Genomic DNA, 19,510 nt, shown 5'->3' with positions numbered 1-19,510 from the left:
GAATATAATAACTTCCATTTTTTTGTGTAAATGTGGACCGAGATAATTGAAATAAAACGTGTGACATTTGCTTTCGTGTCACGCGATATTCTCGGATTACTAGCACTGTTTCGTTGCGTTCTCGAAAACATTTCCACGAATAATGATAAAATATTACACGCGTTTTCGTTCCTTAACGAGTGCTGAACATTGTAATGAAGACATTGAATTGTTTTTTTTTTCAATGTTTGTGTGTACTGGATCAGGAAGTATACCTGCAGTATGCAGCCGATGAAATGTGTGTACCTGTGTAGAATGTGGATTTACATTCTATTAATATGAGAGTTATTTTAGTTCAGTAGGCCGTAAATATATCAACATAATAGATGTGTGATAAATATATGCATTTTGCTAACTGTGACGTCAGAGGGTGAGTAAAAATTGGTAAGCTATCTTAAAATGTTAAGGCCTAAATATAACGTTTACGTTTTCAATTCACATTATCTTCAAATACAATGCTTTCCTTATAACATATTACTCACAACAAAAAAAGCTGCAGCTTGAGCTAAATGTTATAGTTTAACTCGAGATCTAATATGGACGTCGTCTTCTTTCTTTGTCAAACATATCATCTTACAACCAATATCTAGTTACGGGCTAACCACATCCATAAATACTTGTTAAGAAGCCCTTTGTATATTATAAAGGGATTATTTTAATTGTTAAATCCACAAAAGAATAAAAATGCGTCAAGTTAAGAAGATACCTAAGCGTAGTATCGGATAAATCCATGAATATCAGCTATTCTGAGACTAAACAATTAGCGAAAGATAACGAACGATGAATAATAATAATAATTAATTTTAATATTCAATAACTGCAACTGAGAAGTTAGATTCTGCGAATGCTTCCTCTATTCAAAAAATACAATGAAATAACGTTACGTTTTCATAATAATTCCCGTGATGCTTATTAAAATTGCTGAAATGTAGAAATGTTTATAGCTTTACTCGGTAAAGTCGAGTCGTAAAGGTTATGGAGTAACGTTACGCCTTGAGCAGATTTCTGTCTTAAGTCTTAACTATCGTTCAACATTATAAATTACAGAAGCCTCTCGTTAACTCTATAATAGAAAATCTTACTTTATTATAATGAAGCGTCCACAGACATATGTGGAAGCGTCCTTATTGGCCATTGTGCCATAGAATATTGTTTTCGTTTTGTGAACAGCGGAATATGAATTAATTTCGATTTTAATTGGAAATCAACAACGTTATGGAGTGTTAATTAATATTATTTTCGAAGCCTTTACCGTAATTATAACCTGTCACTGTTAGTGAAACAATTTATTATGATTTTCTTTTTCACGTAATAATTAATTATATCATTCGAAAGTAAAAACAAACATGAAAAATGAAACATAATTATGAATGAAATACATAAAATTAAATGCACGATATTTTTTCTTTGTATAAAACTTATTTCAAAGTGCGTGACTCTATCAGAGCTTTATTGAATTTCCTTTCATAATTTAATGAAGATATTCCCATTACTTCAGAATATTTTTAATTATGCCGTTATGATAGACGTTTTGAATTATTTTGTTACAGAATATCGATTCAAAATCGCTTGGGCATTTGATGGACACAATTGTTCTAAATTGGGCATTATCAATTTTCATCTATTTGGTTATGCTAATATGCAATATGTATTTAGAATATATTATTTAGTCCAGTTACAATTAATTTACTAACTTAAAAGTCATTACTGACTCGTTTGATGGATGTATTATTTCGACGAATTTTGATTATTAAGACAAAACATAAAAAATATTCAATACACGTTATGATAACATGAGAACGAAAAGTTTATTAACACTTGTAAAAATAATAAAAGCAGCGGTACCCTTCAATAATCAAATTAGCTGTCGTGCGTCTTATCTACACTTTTAACGTAACGAAGATAGCCGATCACTCGAACCTTCGTTAAAATTTGTTACAACATTTTAATAAATCAACCTTTTTACGATACAAAACACGGGAAAGTGCACTCAGCAGTTAAGTGAAAGCACATGAAACCTTGTTTTTGTTCGATAGACATCGTATGAATAAAATTATCACGACCCATTCGCACGTGATAACAGCAAATGAAAACAGTTCTTGGTATCAGATTTCTGTCTTAAGTCTTAACTATCGTTCAACATTATAAATTACAGAAGCCTCTCGTTAACTCTATAATAGAAAATCTTACTTTATTATAATGAAGCGTCCACAGACATATGTGGAAGCGTCCTTATTGGCCATTGTGCCATAGAATATTGTTTTCGTTTTGTGAACAGCGGAATATGAATTAATTTCGATTTTAATTGGAAATCAACAACGTTATGGAGTGTTAATTAATATTATTTTCGAAGCCTTTACCGTAATTATAACCTGTCACTGTTAGTGAAACAATTTATTATGATTTTCTTTTTCACGTAATAATTAATTATATCATTCGAAAGTAAAAACAAACATGAAAAATGAAACATAATTATGAATGAAATACATAAAATTAAATGCACGATATTTTTTCTTTGTATAAAACTTATTTCAAAGTGCGTGACTCTATCAGAGCTTTATTGAATTTCCTTTCATAATTTAATGAAGATATTCCCATTACTTCAGAATATTTTTAATTATGCCGTTATGATAGACGTTTTGAATTATTTTGTTACAGAATATCGATTCAAAATCGCTTGGGCATTTGATGGACACAATTGTTCTAAATTGGGCATTATCAATTTTCATCTATTTGGTTATGCTAATATGCAATATGTATTTAGAATATATTATTTAGTCCAGTTACAATTAATTTACTAACTTAAAAGTCATTACTGACTCGTTTGATGGATGTATTATTTCGACGAATTTTGATTATTAAGACAAAACATAAAAAATATTCAATACACGTTATGATAACATGAGAACGAAAAGTTTATTAACACTTGTAAAAATAATAAAAGCAGCGGTACCCTTCAATAATCAAATTAGCTGTCGTGCGTCTTATCTACACTTTTAACGTAACGAAGATAGCCGATCACTCGAACCTTCGTTAAAATTTGTTACAACATTTTAATAAATCAACCTTTTTACGATACAAAACACGGGAAAGTGCACTCAGCAGTTAAGTGAAAGCACATGAAACCTTGTTTTTGTTCGATAGACATCGTATGAATAAAATTATCACGACCCATTCGCACGTGATAACAGCAAATGAAAACAGTTCTTGGTATCGGCTGGTCGGTGGTCACGTTCGGTTCCACGTTAATTATTATGGGTGAAGGAAATTAGGTGAAGGGGTATTGAATAATTTGGCCAGAGGTTGCTTTTGTATTTACGGCAAGTATAGCTGTAAGTTTATACACATCTTGTAATCAAATTGGCATGTAATGTGTAACTATTTTGAAAATGAAGCTTTTCAGTATTTGATAAAATATTTTGATGAAATGACTCAATTGATTAAGGTAATGTAGGTATAGTGAAATTTAAAGATATGGAGAATTTAACCATTATTTTTCCATAACGTCAAGTAAATTCAAATTATCTTAAGAAGTTACAAATTAAGCCAATAAAAACAAGCACAAATTCTAAAATTAATTTACAAATATTTAATGTTAAACTGCTCAAATATTTGCAAACATTCTCCAAATATTTTGTTGTGCTACGTGAAAATTGTATCCAACCAACGCATACTTTAATTACATAGCGCAAAAACGCAATAACAACGATGAATAAAATACAAATGTTTACATGGGTACTTAAATAGAACAAAGAGGATTGTTTTCTTTGGCACAAAAATCAATAAAGTAGCAGTTGTTTGTACGTTGCATAGAATATAAATTATCTGGCCTCAAGCCTGTCTCAGCGGTGTCAGTCGCCCTTAAACCGCAACAATGGACATTTATTTAAATATCGACTTGTGGTTTCCTTTCGACAATACAATTAATTACTTATAAACTATTGTTATAAGTCGTTATATGTAAGGAACTAGCAAAGCACTCACTTTTCGTCCATTTACAATTCCGCAAAACGCTCCAGAAATTCAAATAACATTTTTGTTATTACACGAACAACCGCAAATTATTCAATCAACCCATGTACTTGTATAATTAACCCAATAACAAAAAAAGGAAATTAACCTTCACTAAAAGCGATACGTTTTGACATAAGCTCACGAAATATCACAAGTCTAATCGCTTGACGCATGGAACAAAAGCGTACATCGTAAATTTCTTTCAACGGCTAATTCCATTTAGAGGCAATAGCATGATAACATTGACCATCATATATATTCGTCTACATAATCGTAATCCAAATGAGCGATTAGCGTCTCGTGCGCAGCGTAGGCGCGGCTTAACATCGAAATTTAAAAGGGTCGCTTATCACTGCCGCTTAAATGGAAAAAGGGCTTTATCTAGCACCGGCTTATTGTGATGCCATCGGTCAGCGAACAGGATATATCGTCACGCGCATCGTTGATTTTAACTGCTTTTATAGGGAACATTAATTTTTAGGTACCTAAATTTGATGAAAGACTTTTAAGACGTATGTAAGATAGTGTTATGATATATCATAACAGGCTTGAATCTTTAATCCTTAGCTTCATATATTCATGAACTAATCCGATAGGACTACAATGGCTCCGTGAGCGCTAGAATAAGACAGGTTTGAATTAATGCACAGTACGAGTTCATTAGTTATTTAGTATAGCGGGTCTTAATACCAGACAACTATTAGGAATATCAGCTTGGGTGTGTGCGAACGAATCTATTTCCCCCAATCATACGAGAAGTTCGTTTCATTATTCATTCGTTCCTTCGTAGACGACAGGCTATAAGCATTTTAAATTACATAATGAATTTACAACTTTAAGCGGTTAGCGGAAGACACGCGAACTCAAATTTAACGTAAAATCAATTATAATTTTAAGCCTCACATAGTTCATTTAATTTTCTAATTTCCTTTTACTATTTACTACTTAATTGCTGCTATTTAAATTACACTGCTGCAATTAGTTCGTCGTGGTTTTATGTCTTGGCATTATATGATCATGGATTTAATAAAACTAATTTTGATTGAAATGAGTCTTCTTTGTCTTCATTTACCGTGGTTATATAATTATTTAATAGGTACTTACATTTTCAATTATTATTAAACGATTTAAAAATTAAATATTTTACATTTCTATAACTTTAATAAATTAATTTTCTTAGCTCTTACAAGTCTTGCAATAAAACGCACAACAAGAAGTAATAAACAAAATCTGTTCCAAAAAAATAATCATACAGAATCATAGAATATCCCTTCCGTGTCCACAGTCCACATATATTTTTACGCAGCCAACCCATTCAAGCATTTGTGAACATTTCTCATTATGGAGCGGAAATGAGTGTACTCTTACTTAAATAATGACAACTCCTGCGTCTCTATTATCTTTTATTAAATTCAACTGTATAGAAAATACAGTTTCTTTTTATAATATTGTGAAGCGCTTGTTAACTTGGAGATTGTAGATGGAAAATTGCAAATCCAGTTGTAATGCTCTGCAACTTATAATATTGTATGTAAATCCGAGATCATATCATGTTAAAGTTGCAGTTAGCCTGCGCTGCGGTAAATGAGATTTAGGAGATAAATTAATATTCTTAATAAAAACCTTAATGCGCTTAACTGTTTGAATAAAACGTTCTTTAAAAATCAATGGAGGGAATTTGGCTTATATTTGTTATCTTTTGGAAATGTAGGGACACATTTATGTATTTAAAGTTTAATACGATTGAATACGGAGTTAGTTAAGTAAAATTATGTTTAATATTTTAATTTATTTGCAGTTTAGCTATTTATCTATTTCTAATAGTTATCATTTCAATGATAAAAGGTCTTAATAAATGATAGTTTAATTGAGTTTTATTGAATCGTGTTATTCTTAGTACAGATATCGTGGGGATTAGAGCGGTCCTTTTGATAACTTAACGCTCGACTCAATTGAAACACTCCGCGTCTATTAGGACTTATGTGACATTTATTGTCAATCAATACTCCCGCATGTATAAATGGTACACCCTATTCTTAGTCAATTGGTCAACACTGACCATTGGTCAGTTTAAACTTCTCTATAGATATTCTGTATTCTTCGTATTGTGTGGCTTCCTAATGGGTAAGATTATAATTTGCTTTACATTGAACAACATTGTTAGAGTATGAAAAGAAACAGTATTGATATCACTTTTTATAGATGGCTAATGAAGGCTTATCCTTAAGGAGTGGACTGTAGTGGCTAAGGATTGTTGATTTCCTACATCTTTATAATTGAAGATGATACCATCTGTGTATATTATCTATGCTAATAATGTTGTCTTATGTAAAAAAAAGTTCCATTCCATTTGGAAACTTAAATTTGGGAAACACTTTTGCTATTATTATTTCTGTAAATGCAACTTTGCAGGACAACTGTTTCTGTTTTTAATTTTTATTTATTAATAGTTTTATAACAACGCTACTTGCAACTTGTTTGTTTTTGTGCATCTCATAACGCTGGTTTTGTGTAAGGTTTAAGCTCTAATTATTATTATTTGTTTGTTTCAGTTGACTCGCATGGCTGCAGCTTAACATGTCGTAAGGTAATTCGAATTTCTTTATTTGTTTTTCCTCCAAATTGTTATATAATATGAATTAATTATTAAGTGAATTTTTAATTGTAATAGTAGCTTTGAAACTTATTAAAAATATTAGTTTTATATATTAGCAATTTGTCAATGATAATCATGTTTGTAATAACAAGGCTATTAGTTCATTATTTTTCAATACCATATCATCGTACATATTAATTACCTAATATTCTGTTTCTAATTAAGAGGTCACTTCATTAATTGCAAAGGTACAATCTAGGGCAAGACCTAGTTTTACCTTAATTAATACAAATAGTTGGGATTTTCTGCATATTAAATTGCCGGTATATTGATTAAACATTCTTCAAAATCAATCATTAAATTGTAATTACGATTTAAAATTCCTGTCTACAGTAGTTAAACATGTACATATATTAGTTCCAAATGTACCTAGTGTTGATTTTCATTTAACAATAATAAATAAATCTATTTTCTGATATTATGTTAATGTCTACAAAACATTACCAAAGAAAAAAATACAAATAACATAATCAAGATATATTTTCGTTCCATAAAATTAGCAACATTTTACAAACCTAATCGCTTTTAATCACGTAAAAACTGAACATTGCCATTTCAAGAGTGTCCTATAAACGTGCCAAGAAACACGCAATATGTTTTAAAACGTCAATAAAATATGTCTCGGACCATTAAATGGCTATCAGCAAATCGCTAGTACATTGGATGTCGTATTATCACCTAATAAAAATTTATAGTAAGTGCGCAATCATGTTAAAACATTCCTATAAGTCTAGCTGCATCGTGTGTGCTAATAAACGGAATAGTTGGAGGTATATGTCAACCGCTCGGTTGAAGATTATGCCCTAATCCCCTTTCTAGTAAGCCGCTTGCCATGGCTTTGTGCTGAGACTAGCCGATGCCCGTCAAGTGTGCTCTAAATCTGTTTTCCTAAACTCTCCTTATACTGCGACATTATTTGTATACTTTATAATTGTATTAACTAATAAGTAACTGTAAACATTTTAGATACTTTCTAATATAATATTATACAAGTTTGTATCTGTGTTTGTATTCAAAACTTGGTTTTCGTTAAACCATAGATGGTTCGAAGCTTTGTCGAGGTATCATAATTTCTATCGAATTAAAGTATCCTGAAATTATTTTGATCATTGAGTGTATAAAATAAGATGGAATAAGAAGTCATAAACAACAAAGGAATCACTAATATACTTTGAAGGTTTTGTTAAATTGCGAGTTTTAAAGGAAGTTTATCACAAAGAATAAAATATATGTAAAGAATAGATATTTACGCGTAGATAGAGGCTTATATAGATTATGTAATGGAATAAATAAATAAAAATTGATTTAGATGGTTTACAATAGCTTTAAATTAAATACAAAATGGCACATTTCATAAAGCAAAATATTAAATCATTTCTTTTCTTTGGATGTTTTTTAAACCGTGTTTATATGCACTCCATGTTCACGTTTTTGCATAAAACATTACAATAATCGATATTCGCTAATGTACCTTTAATGTAGCCTTGGAGTCAGACGTGTCTCGGCATCGGCTGTCGAGATTAAGGAATAATCCACCTTTCTCATACCTAAATCGCTTTGTATCCAGCCTCTGCTGACTATCGACTTTTCCAATCCTTATTTTTTATCTTAATGACCCTTAAATTCGCTTGTTCTCCCCTAATTATACCGGAAATATCTTTTTAAATAAATTATAAGTTAAATTAAAAATGGGTCAGCGAAAAATGAGTTTACTAATGCAAATTAAATGAAGATCCATGCAAACATCACGGTTAGGTAATAATTGGCTGAGTTTCTTTTATATTAAATCAAGGTACAATTTTAATTTTAGAAATATAACTGAAGTAATTTAGTCAAAAGCTTAGGCTACTCTTTTTCATGTTTTATTAGTTGTTTAAAAGGTCACTTTATGTTTAAAATTGGTTGTATTAAATTGATATGATAAAAGATAAAATAAGTACAGCTAGAAACTCAACAGCGGCAATTGCACGCCTCATAAGCGAAGCGTTGAGGTGGGTACTACTGTCACTTCGCGCAAAACATCAGATTTTTCAAACTTAAAATGTCTTTATGTATCATACATTGCACTTGTAAGATAATACATACACACTCATATTAAGAAAAAACACTATTTTTAACGTTCATGATATTTTTGATGTCATTTTTGTTATTTAAACTAGTTAAAAAACAGTTTAAAAAAGTTCTGTCTTGGACGTCCGTGTGTCTGTATGTGCGGATCCTTTTTCTTGTTAACACGATAGCGACCGAAATACTTTACTAATCGAGTCTTTTTTTTTCTCTTACGCTTGAGTATGCTCAGGAATAGAACCCTTTCATTTTTCAGGGTCTGATTCGATGTGGTTTAATTGTTATTAAATAAACAAAAATAATAATTAATAAATAATTATTTAAAAAAAATTATGAGGCGTGCACTTTTGGATTTTCCAAACTATTTATAAAAATGCTGCAAGTATTTACTAAATATAGTTTGAGGCGAATTTAATTTGAGTAGAGCTAATTAAATTAGAACGTTAAGACTATTTCGTTACAACGCTTTCTATTAGAACAATAAGTGATTTATGGCAACGGAATTCGGGTGGAATACTCTTTTACAATATAATTCATAAGTTTACAAAGCGAAGCGGAGCTCACCTAAGTTTAAATGGTTATTTAAATAGCTACGAAAATAATAACGTCGAAACCGCACGAGCGTGAACAACAAATTGTGTCATTATCCTAATTCCCCAAAACTAGAACAAAACGCGAAAGATTATTTCGGCTTAATATAAAGGGCATTAGTGGTTTAGTGTTGCGGGAACTCGCGAAGACCGCCAACTGTGCCCTAAATCTGTTTTGACAAACCAACCGCTCGACTTAGTAAATGCTCCTAACTAGCGTACGCTTAAACCTAAATTTAAATGTAAGGTTTCCACGTTTAGTTAATATGGGTCAATGATATTTAACTTTAAGCTGGAATAAAAAAAAAAAATTGGCACAAAATATGCGGAGTGAATAATTAATCAAGCTTAATACTTTTGATCCATTGAAGCTTTGAGATTTATTGTACCTAATTTTAACATTTGATCTACAGTATAAGACATGATACGTGAACAAGCATGCATCATATTGATTCCTTATTGCTTCGGAAAGTTATCAGTATACATATTGACATTACAATTTTGCAATAAATGAGTTGGGAACTATAGAATGCGAAGATATGATTGAGTTTGCTCGAATGCTGCTCCAATTCTCAAAGTTGTAGGAACATTTGGTAGCGTTATATTGATTTATACAAACACAGAGCGGTTTCAATTTTAACGTGTTAAGTCACATGTGGTGTCGCTATTTACAAAGTTTCGGTCGTTTTGAATAACAAATAAAATACCACATGGTCTTTACAAAAATTTATTTATTCTAACCCGCACAAGGTTATTGTATAGGGTGGGTATAACGGCTGTGTGTGAGAAAATACTTTTTATTGTTTTTTAAAACAGAGTTGAATTGGTGTTTTTAGTAACGGGTGCTTGTTTATATAAATAAATAAACAATTCTGAATACTGCACGCTTTATTTTATACTGTTTCTCAGTTATGTGGTTGTACGTGGAACTTATCGCTACGTTTACAGGAAAACATTTTAATACCGAGTTCAAATATGTGATGGTTAGAGACGTCTTATGAAACGTACTATCTAATATCACAGGTACTAGGTATTTACTTTTCATATCTAGTTTATATATTAACTAATAGAGATTCTTGTATACAGGGAAACTAACCTAACTAACTAATATAACAATTTCAGTATTTACGACTGAAAAATTTATTATGATTTTTTAGTTTTTTTAAATCGACAATTATTTCACCGTGGATTTTGTTCTCATTACGGGGACTTCACCTCTTAAACAATATTACTGGTACGGTACTCTTGTCTTCTCTATCCTTGGTAACTTAAAGACTACCTTCATCCTTGAACCTGAAAAATAAAATGTATTTAGAATATTAATGTTGGAGGATAATTGCTATAATTGCATATACTGTTAGAGGAGGACTAAATGACGTCACTTCCGGTGTGCGCCCGCGCCCCGGGCTGCGGAACTTCAATTTCCGGGCCAAAGCTGATTTTCCCTTTATGACAGTAACACGGTATTTATTCTTCCACTAAGTCAACTCGTCCATTGTGGTAATGAAATTATATACACGGAAGGGGTGTAAAATTAAATTAAATAAAAAAAGGTTGACAAATTTTAATTAATATTCAGTTTACAAAGATAAATTACTATTCTCTTTAAAATTCTATTTTTATTAATGATTGAAAGCAATTATATTATCTCCGAATATTCCAGAGAATTTATTATCTGTAGCCATTTTGACTTAAATCCTATATTAACAAAATGTATCTTGAGAAAAGAAATAAACGTATTTCAAACTTTAATCATATTGTGTGAATGAACCTTTATAAATGCTATATCTTTCTAGAAAAACACATTACTGAGAACGTAGTATTGGTAATAAAAAATAATGATGATATATTATATTGTTCTTCCAAGAAAGTGTATATTACACTTAGATATTACATGTCATTATTAAAAAGACAAATCTACTGATAGCTGAATAGTTGTTGTTTTTGAATTGGTTGAACGCGCTAATCTCAGGAACCACAAGTCTGATTTGAAAAAATATTTCAGTGTTAGATAGCACATTTATCGTGGAAGGCTACAGGCTATCACGGTTAGACAAATTGGAACGAAGCAATGCAGGTAAAACCGCGGGGCACAACCAGTACTATAATATTATAACCTGTACAAAGATCCTGTACAAAGATGTTGATATTTTTTAGTCTGAGAGATATCTTCACAGTAGCTTTATTTAGCAAGTTCAACAATAATCCGGATTTATTATAACTATAATATTGCGATTGCGCTCCAATGGAATATCATAAAATTTTATAACTATTTTATCGGGTTGTTTAGTACGTCTATTTCATTGAGTCGTTAGAGGTCATAAAGGGGGGTTTCAATCTTTATCATGTATGGTTTTTCAGTTATACATTTCTTGGTCATGGAGTTCAATTTTTGCAAACTACATCAAATTTCAAATGTATTTCTAAATTGTTTTAAAGTTCTCTGTTATTATTATCATGAATTAAGGAAGTTTTTAAGTACCTTAGTCTAAAGTAACAACAAAAGCAATATACCCAAGTATATAATGTAGAATAGATAATGGTAATATCTTCCTGAAAGATATTCCTTATTTGGTACATTATTTCAATAAATTACTTCATACCAATTAAGATCGTAAATATTAATGATTTAAATAAGCGTTTGAAAATCATCATTCAATAGACTACTTTAAAGCTTTTTTTTTATATTTTGATAAATATTTTTTTTTTGCTACGAATTTTGTATAGGTATAGTAATAATGTTTACTGTTTCCATTTGTAGACAAAAACGGTTTTACTGGGATTAAACTATTCTCATAATAAAAACACGCGATTGTATACACAAATGTTAATGTGTAAATAAATAATTCAAGCCACACTCATAAGTAATGGATGAATCAACTTATTTTTCCATATTCATGGTAAATTCTCATTACATTTGTAACGAGGACATACTCGTTTTCAACTCGAGGGTAGTGTAAAGTGCATACGTCTTTTTTCTTGCTCTTGATTTGTTTTATGAATAATTTGTTTCCGATTGTTGTTTACATAAATAATATGCTTTAAAAATTACCTTTGCCATCCAGTAAGTGTCTCACAAAATCACTTTCACTTTTCACCAAGACCTATTGAAAATACAACTCAGAAGTTTAAACATAACCTCCAAAATGGAAACTATTGCACAAACTGTAGCAGATATGAGCGAAATGTTTAAATATAGAATGGAGGAATTTCAACGTGAGCTGCAAAGTAGCAATAATGGCTCTGGAAGTCCCACCAGTAAGATTTCTTCAGATTTTGCTGTTTTTCGAACATTTGTGCTGTCATCGTTAAGTTGCCTTACATCTCAAATTCAGCTGCTAACCCAAATGCACGACCAACTAGAAATGCGGAGCAGGCGCAAACACCTTTTGATTCATGGTATTCCAGAATCCAAGAATGAAAATTCAAGCGTTGTTGTTTCCAAAGTTATATCCGATCATCTTAAAATGCCTGAGGTTACTTCACAAATGTTTAGCCAATGCCATAGAATGGGGATGATGAAGGAAGACAAACCACGGCCACTTCTTGTCAAATTTAAGGATATCCAGGTACGGAGCCAGGTGTGGCAAGCCAAGACTGCATTCAAGGGTACTAATATTACCGTATCTGAATTCCTTACAAAGGCTCGCCATGCCCTCTTCATAGCAGCAAGGAAACGGTTCGGTATATCCAAGTGCTGGACAAGGAATGGTTTTATTTTTGTCATTGGATCTGATGGAGTTCGCAACCAGATTAATTCCATTGCTGACTTAGACTCAATAAAACCTGATACTATTGATACTGAGATGCAACCTCCTGCTGCTACTATTGGCAATAATCAGAAGACCTCTTCACAACAAACGGCAAGATCCAGAAGAATTCCCAAGCATAAGTAGTTTTATATTTTTATTTTTTATTACAAACTTTTTCTATTTTCTTCGCTTATTCAATGATGGTGTATGGTCTTAAATTGTTGGTGTTTGGTACGATAACTTTTGCATACTGTAAATATATTTTTTTTTTTCTTTCCTTTGTCTCTATTCATCATCATGTATTTCTTCATTCATATAATTCATATTTCATTTAATTCATAATGTATTCTCGCCATTTGTTCTGTTTTTCTATCTTTAATTTGTGTTTAAATTATGCTTTTGTTTCGCCGACATATGCTATGATAAGTGACAGACAAGTGTAGTTTTATTTTGTGTCTTCGTATAGTACAATACTTTATTAAATAATAATGGAATATCTTACGCAGTACCTTCGTATATTTATTATATTAATTTATCTTTAGACTACCTTCTAATTTATTTAAACTTGTAAACAAACTAATATATCTTCTGTCACTTATTACTTGTCATATGTCATTTCAATTCGTGCTTTTGTATCTTGGTGTTACCACTGTATAAAAATACTGGAAGGTGTTTATGGTAAATTGCATACATAATATTTATTGATTATTTTATTATTATATTAATTTGTTAAAACTATATAGTAATACTTATACTTTTTATTAGTACGTATTATTGCTTAATATACATTTTTACTGATTTAATTATACTGCATATATTTAATCGTAGACCGTAGTCTATTTTTATTTATTTAAAATTAATCTAATTTGTTCTTTTTTTATATAATTATTATTATTGATAGGTTTGTAATATATAATAATGTCATCCAACGAGAGCATTATGAGCGACGAGTTCGTGTCATTACCATCTGTCTCTGACTGTTCAATGGAAAGTTTTCTCAGCAGTACGTCCTATATTCCTCTTAATACGACACTTAATAATAATTTTCCTTCAACCTCTAAAACTTTTAATGTGGTACATATTAACGCACAGAGCATTCCGGCACATTATACTGATTTTTTAGCCTCATTCGAGTCGAGTAATGTCCAAGCTATCCTTGTATCCGAAACCTGGCTGAAGCCCTCCTTACCTTCCTCCTGTTACTCTTTACCCGGTTTCCATCTGATACGTAACGATCGTGCCTGCAGGGGCGGAGGAGGTGTCGCTATCTATCTACGCAATCACATGCCGTTCACTATTATCAGCTCTTCGCCAGAACCCACACCTGCAGCCACGGTCGAATACCTTTTCCTAGAGGTCTGCATTTCCCACACAAAAATTCTATTAGGCGTTATCTATAGTCCTTCCTCTTCAATAGACTATTTTCCTACCTTTGAAGATCTCCTTCTTAATCTTTCTCCTTCTTACAGTCACACCATAATTATGGGTGACTTCAATACCTGCTTGCTAAAAAATGACTCTCGCTCTAATAAACTATTATCTATTGTGGACTCCTATAATCTTCACATCCTCCCTCTTAATCCCACGCATTATTTCCCTAACTGTGCACCTTCCTTGCTTGACCTTATGATCGTATCCAACTTAGACTTTATCTCTAAGCATGGACAGTGTGCAGCAGATGCCTTCTCCTATCACAATCTTATTTTCCTTTCCTACAAACTCCGTCCCCCTAAATCCAAGCCCCAAATTGCTATGCAGCGAAATTTTGGTCGTATGAATCATGAAGGTCTCTGTGCTGATGCGATTAAGATGGATTGGAATGCAGTACAATGCTGTGAAAACCTTAACGAAAAAGTAATGCTATTTAACTCCTTTCTTACGCAGCTCTACGACATTCACGCTCCAGCACGCCCGGTGAAGCTAAAACACTTGCCTGCACCTTGGCTCACTGAGGAAATTAAATCGCAACTGAATTTAAAAAACCAAGCCAAATCTCATTTAAAATCGTGTCCTTCTGATGAGGCGAGGGAGAGGTATGTAAGACTGAGGAATCGTTGCAATACTGTGTGCCGGGATGCACAGCGCCGCCATATTCATTCATCCATTGAAAATGGTGATCCATGTTTTGTGTGGAAATTTCTTAAAACGATTGGAGTAGGCAAACAACCTAAAGTGTCATCTACGAACATGAATATCGACCAGTTAAATGCACACTTTTCCACTCCTCCTGTCCTATTTGACAGTGTCGATAAACAGGCTACCCTTAATTTCCTTTCATCCTTACCTTATTCTCCTGTAAACCCTTTTAACATCTCACCTTTCACCGAATGCGATGTTAAGAAGAACATATTATCCATATCTTCTAAAGCTGTCGGTTGTGACAATATTAGCCGTGCTATGATCGTTCCTATCCTTGACATCATCCTTCCTACAATCACCAACATCCTTAACCACTCTATTTCATCCAGCACATTCCCTGAAGTTTGGAAAGACGCCAATGTTATCCCACTTCCAAAGAAATCGAATGCTAGCTCACTGTCTGATTACCGTCCTATATCCATTCTCCCTTTCCTCTCCAAAGTTCTCGAAAAACTTATCCATCACCAATTAAGTATTTTCCTAAACTCCAACTCCATACTCAATCCTCTACAATCCGGTTTCCGCCCCGGGCATAGTACGGCTACTGCTTTAGTAAAAATAACTGATGACATTCGGTTAGGTATGGATAATAAGCAGCTCACGATACTAACATTACTAGATTTTAGTAATGCATTTAATTGTATTGACTATGACGTACTTTTGAGTGTGCTGCGTTCTATTAACATATCTGCGTCGGTGTTAGAGTGGTTTCGTAGCTTTTTGCATGGTCGCCGGCAGAGGATAAAGCTAGACGAGTCTATCTCATCTTGGAGTTATCTGACTGCAGGTGTACCACAAGGCGGTGTCCTCTCTCCTCTTCTTTTCTCACTTTTCATTAACTCCATTACGAGCAACATTTCATCCCGGTACCACATGTATGCTGATGATCTCCAGATTTACACACATTCTCCTTTGTCGGATTTGCCTGCAGCCATTCACTCAACTAATACTGATCTCGATTTTATCGTTAGGTGGAGCAAGCTGTATGGCCTTAAAATTAATCCCCACAAAACGCAAACTATTATTATTGGAAGTCCGCAGTTTATGTCTAAAATTGTATGGGATAATTTACCATCTGTTTACGTTGACGACACTAAAATCCCTTTCAGTCAGTCTGTTAAAAACCTAGGTGTCCATATAGATTCTACACTTTCCTGGCATGAGCACATGAAACATGTTAGTAAAAAGTTATTTGCGGCATACCACTCCCTTAAGCGATTACGAAACTTTCTTCCGATTCCGACCAAAATTTTGTTAGCGCAATCACTCCTTCTTCCCATCCTCGACTACGCTGATGTCAGTTTCTGTGACCTAACTGGAATCCAGCTTGACAAGCTTGAGCGATTTCAGAACTTGTGCATCCGTTTTATCTTTGGATTGCGCAAGTTTGACCACGTCTCCGCTTATCGTCACAGGCTGAAATGGCTGCCTATCAGATATCGCCGGGATGCTCATGTGCTGCATCTATTGTTTGGAATTTTATTCGATCCCAGAACCCCGCCCTATTTAAAAAATAATTTTGAATACGCTCGTAATCATGGGTTGAATTTGAGATCGAACGATACTTGCCTCCTTAATGTACCTATACATAAAACAAAATTTGTTAACACCTCATTCACTGTCAAAGCTATTAGACTATGGAATCAATTACCAATAGCCATACGCAAAGCTAGATCCATTGATGTTTTCAAAAACATGCTCTTTGATTACCACATGTCCTTAATTAAGTGATGACTTTATATATTCTTTCTCTTATCTGTATTTATTTATTTTATTATATATTATATATATTATTTTCTTTATTGTTGTAAATTATGTCTTATTTATATTCCTACTTTCTTAGTATTACTATATTATTATTATATATATTGCTTTGGTATGCACCACCTACTTGTATTCTTTCTTTGTTACTGTTTTCCTTGGTTGGGTTACCTGGAAGAGATGGCTCTGTAGCCATAAGGTCGCCTATTGTGCAATTTGATGTATATTTTACTTATTGTTATTTCATTATTTTGGTGTGTACAATAAAGCTTTCATTCATTCATTCATTCATTCATTCATTCATTCATTCATTCATTCACTCGCTCAATTCTCTTTAATATATAATAATCGAGACTATATTTGTATGTAAATGGAAATGGTAATTCATTGGATGTTTATCTTTGAATAAACTAATATATTCACGTATTTTGTACCAATCAAAATACAAATTAAGATATTTTGAAAGCAATAAAAACAAAGCTTTTTGTTACAATTGACTATAAATATTATATACGTTTACATACTGCTTTAATTTTCTTCAAAATAACAGATTGTATGTACTTATAAACGTTACCGTATACATTGTCTTTTGAAGAACCCTATAAAAATACATTTCTTTATTATTTGTCGTTCTTATATTATCTCATATCCTTGGGCAGTAGGTAAAAGCAAAACACAAATGAAATAACCAAGACAACGGGAAGAATAAATAATCAGATGCGGAGACTTCAAAGTTAACCGTGAAACATGGAAACAAAGAATTAAATTTGTTTCCACAATAAAATAATTCTGTGCGTTCTGCCGCAGGAAATAAGGCATTTTTATATAATAAGATAAATACATTTTTAAAGAGCCCACCTGTTGATAAATTTAAGACGCTGCGGCCGTCTAAAAGCGTGTTTAATAAATAGTTATATTGTAGTATCTAGAATTGGAATAGACTCGGTTACTAGAATTACATATGTACACAATTAAGCTGGTTCTTCGAAATTTGATATACTTTTTTCTTGACAATAGTGTAAATGTAAAGTTCAGTGAACTCTACCAGACCTACTTTTAATTAGTTTTATGAACCTATCACCGGAATGACACTTGTATTTTCGCCGGGAATTCGAGCAGAAAGACTAGCATAGATATCTGACCAAGGGTTAAGCGATACTGTACTAAGGAGACAATCATATGAGCGTCTTGGTAGAATATAACAGGTTGACTGACTTCGTTCAAAGTATGTATATTCACATGTAATTTGTCAAACATATACACAAGTAAATACGGAGCAAAATAATAAGTCTGTCCCGAGATCGAGTATTAATCGTCGTATTTGGTGAATAAATTTACTTTTGTTTGAGTTTGCTTTCGCTACAACGTTATTTATTCAGTAGGACGACCCCAGGCCAGGGCAGAGATACTTTGTTTACATAACATTTTCGTCCCAGTGTTTGCCACGTTGACTTGCCGATATTTCTTCGGACCTCGAATTATTTACTGAATCTATATTGGGTATGCTATCGTGTTACCTTTTCTTGAAATGAACAATATATGAGCTGTGATTGTGTCGCATTTTTGTGTTTTAATAATTGGAATTGAATTGTTTTTTCTATAGTTTGATTTAAATTATATTGTGTACGTTAAAGGTTCGTATGATTAGAAAACAAATTACATATTTATAATTAGTACTTTCAGGTTCATAAAAGAAAACAAACAGTACTAAACGTAAATCTGCCCTGATATATAATTAAGCTAATACATTTCGCCCCTTAATTTCCGACCAAGTAATAAGCTCTGAAGAAAATTACAGCAATTAAAGGCACAATACCTCTTTTAGTGTGGTTTATATTTCCTATTATTTCGGCCACTTACTACTATGTTTTCACACTTATACGTGATTTAGGTCAAGGGATCATTCATAGAGAAAAAGAGTGGCTTGAAAGCGGCATCAGAAACATGGCCTGGCACCGCTTCAAAGCCCTTGATAACTTTTATGGGTGGTTTGTGTCCGCGGTCGTTTGGGCACAATTCGTTTAATAGTTTATTACTTTATGTGGCATGCTGAAGTTGCAAAAGATACAAAATTTACAGAACAAAGCTGAAGTATTTTCTTCAAAAAAATCTTCAAAATTCAATCTTTAAAAAAATGCTTCATTTGTAATATTAGCAACGTTAGTAAATTAGTTAGTTTCTAAGTGAAAGTGACCAATGTTGACGTAATATTTTCTACAAATATTCACTTTAACGATTATATGATGCAAATATATAATCTCAAAACAGTTCCAAGAATGCAATTTGTTCTCTACAAACACTAGCAAGTTCACAGTTAAATATCTACACAATTTATATGGGCAAATAATTCACAGTTTGATATGTGCGATCACGTCGGCGCCGTATTTATAGTATGACAGAATGCGCATACGCATCCTTGCGCGTAGGCGATTGATTTACATCGATAGATCGCCAGCTTACCTACGCAGCCCTTCGTGTTACCTACATCAACA

General features: G+C 32.4%; 2 protein-coding genes across 5 annotated transcripts in view; both read left to right on the top strand.

The window, feature by feature from the left end:
• Positions 1-6,603: 6,603 nt before the first annotated feature.
• Positions 6,604-19,510, top strand: part of LOC149903401 (uncharacterized) — a 31,310-nt gene continuing 18,403 nt past the window's right edge. For all 4 annotated transcript variants that reach the window (XR_016457373.1, XM_090108347.1, XM_090108346.1 and 1 more), the window contains exon 1: positions 6,604-6,640. The gene's annotated coding sequence lies outside the window, so the exon portion shown is untranslated. The remainder of the gene's footprint in view (positions 6,641-19,510) is intronic.
• Positions 12,313-14,538, top strand: LOC149903402 (uncharacterized). Its single transcript, XM_090108867.1, has one exon. It carries the CDS (start codon positions 12,513-12,515, stop codon positions 13,260-13,262), a length of 750 nt encoding a protein of 249 aa, XP_089964993.1. The 5' UTR covers positions 12,313-12,512; the 3' UTR covers positions 13,263-14,538.

Source organism: Colias eurytheme, chromosome 13 (assembly GCF_061535395.1).
Source record: "Colias eurytheme isolate Ceu_HAF_F1 chromosome 13, ilColEury1 Martin Lab GWU primary, whole genome shotgun sequence".
Classification (NCBI taxonomy): Eukaryota; Metazoa; Arthropoda; class Insecta; order Lepidoptera; family Pieridae; genus Colias; species Colias eurytheme.
The sequence above is the reverse complement of the archived record's forward strand: the minus strand, read 5'-3'. Positions and strand labels throughout refer to the sequence as shown.

Bases quoted from the DNA above. Each gene is read 5' to 3' on its own strand.
- LOC149903402 (XM_090108867.1), top strand. From the start codon at position 12,513: ATGGAAACTATTGCACAAACTGTAGCAGATATGAGCGAAATGTTTAAA.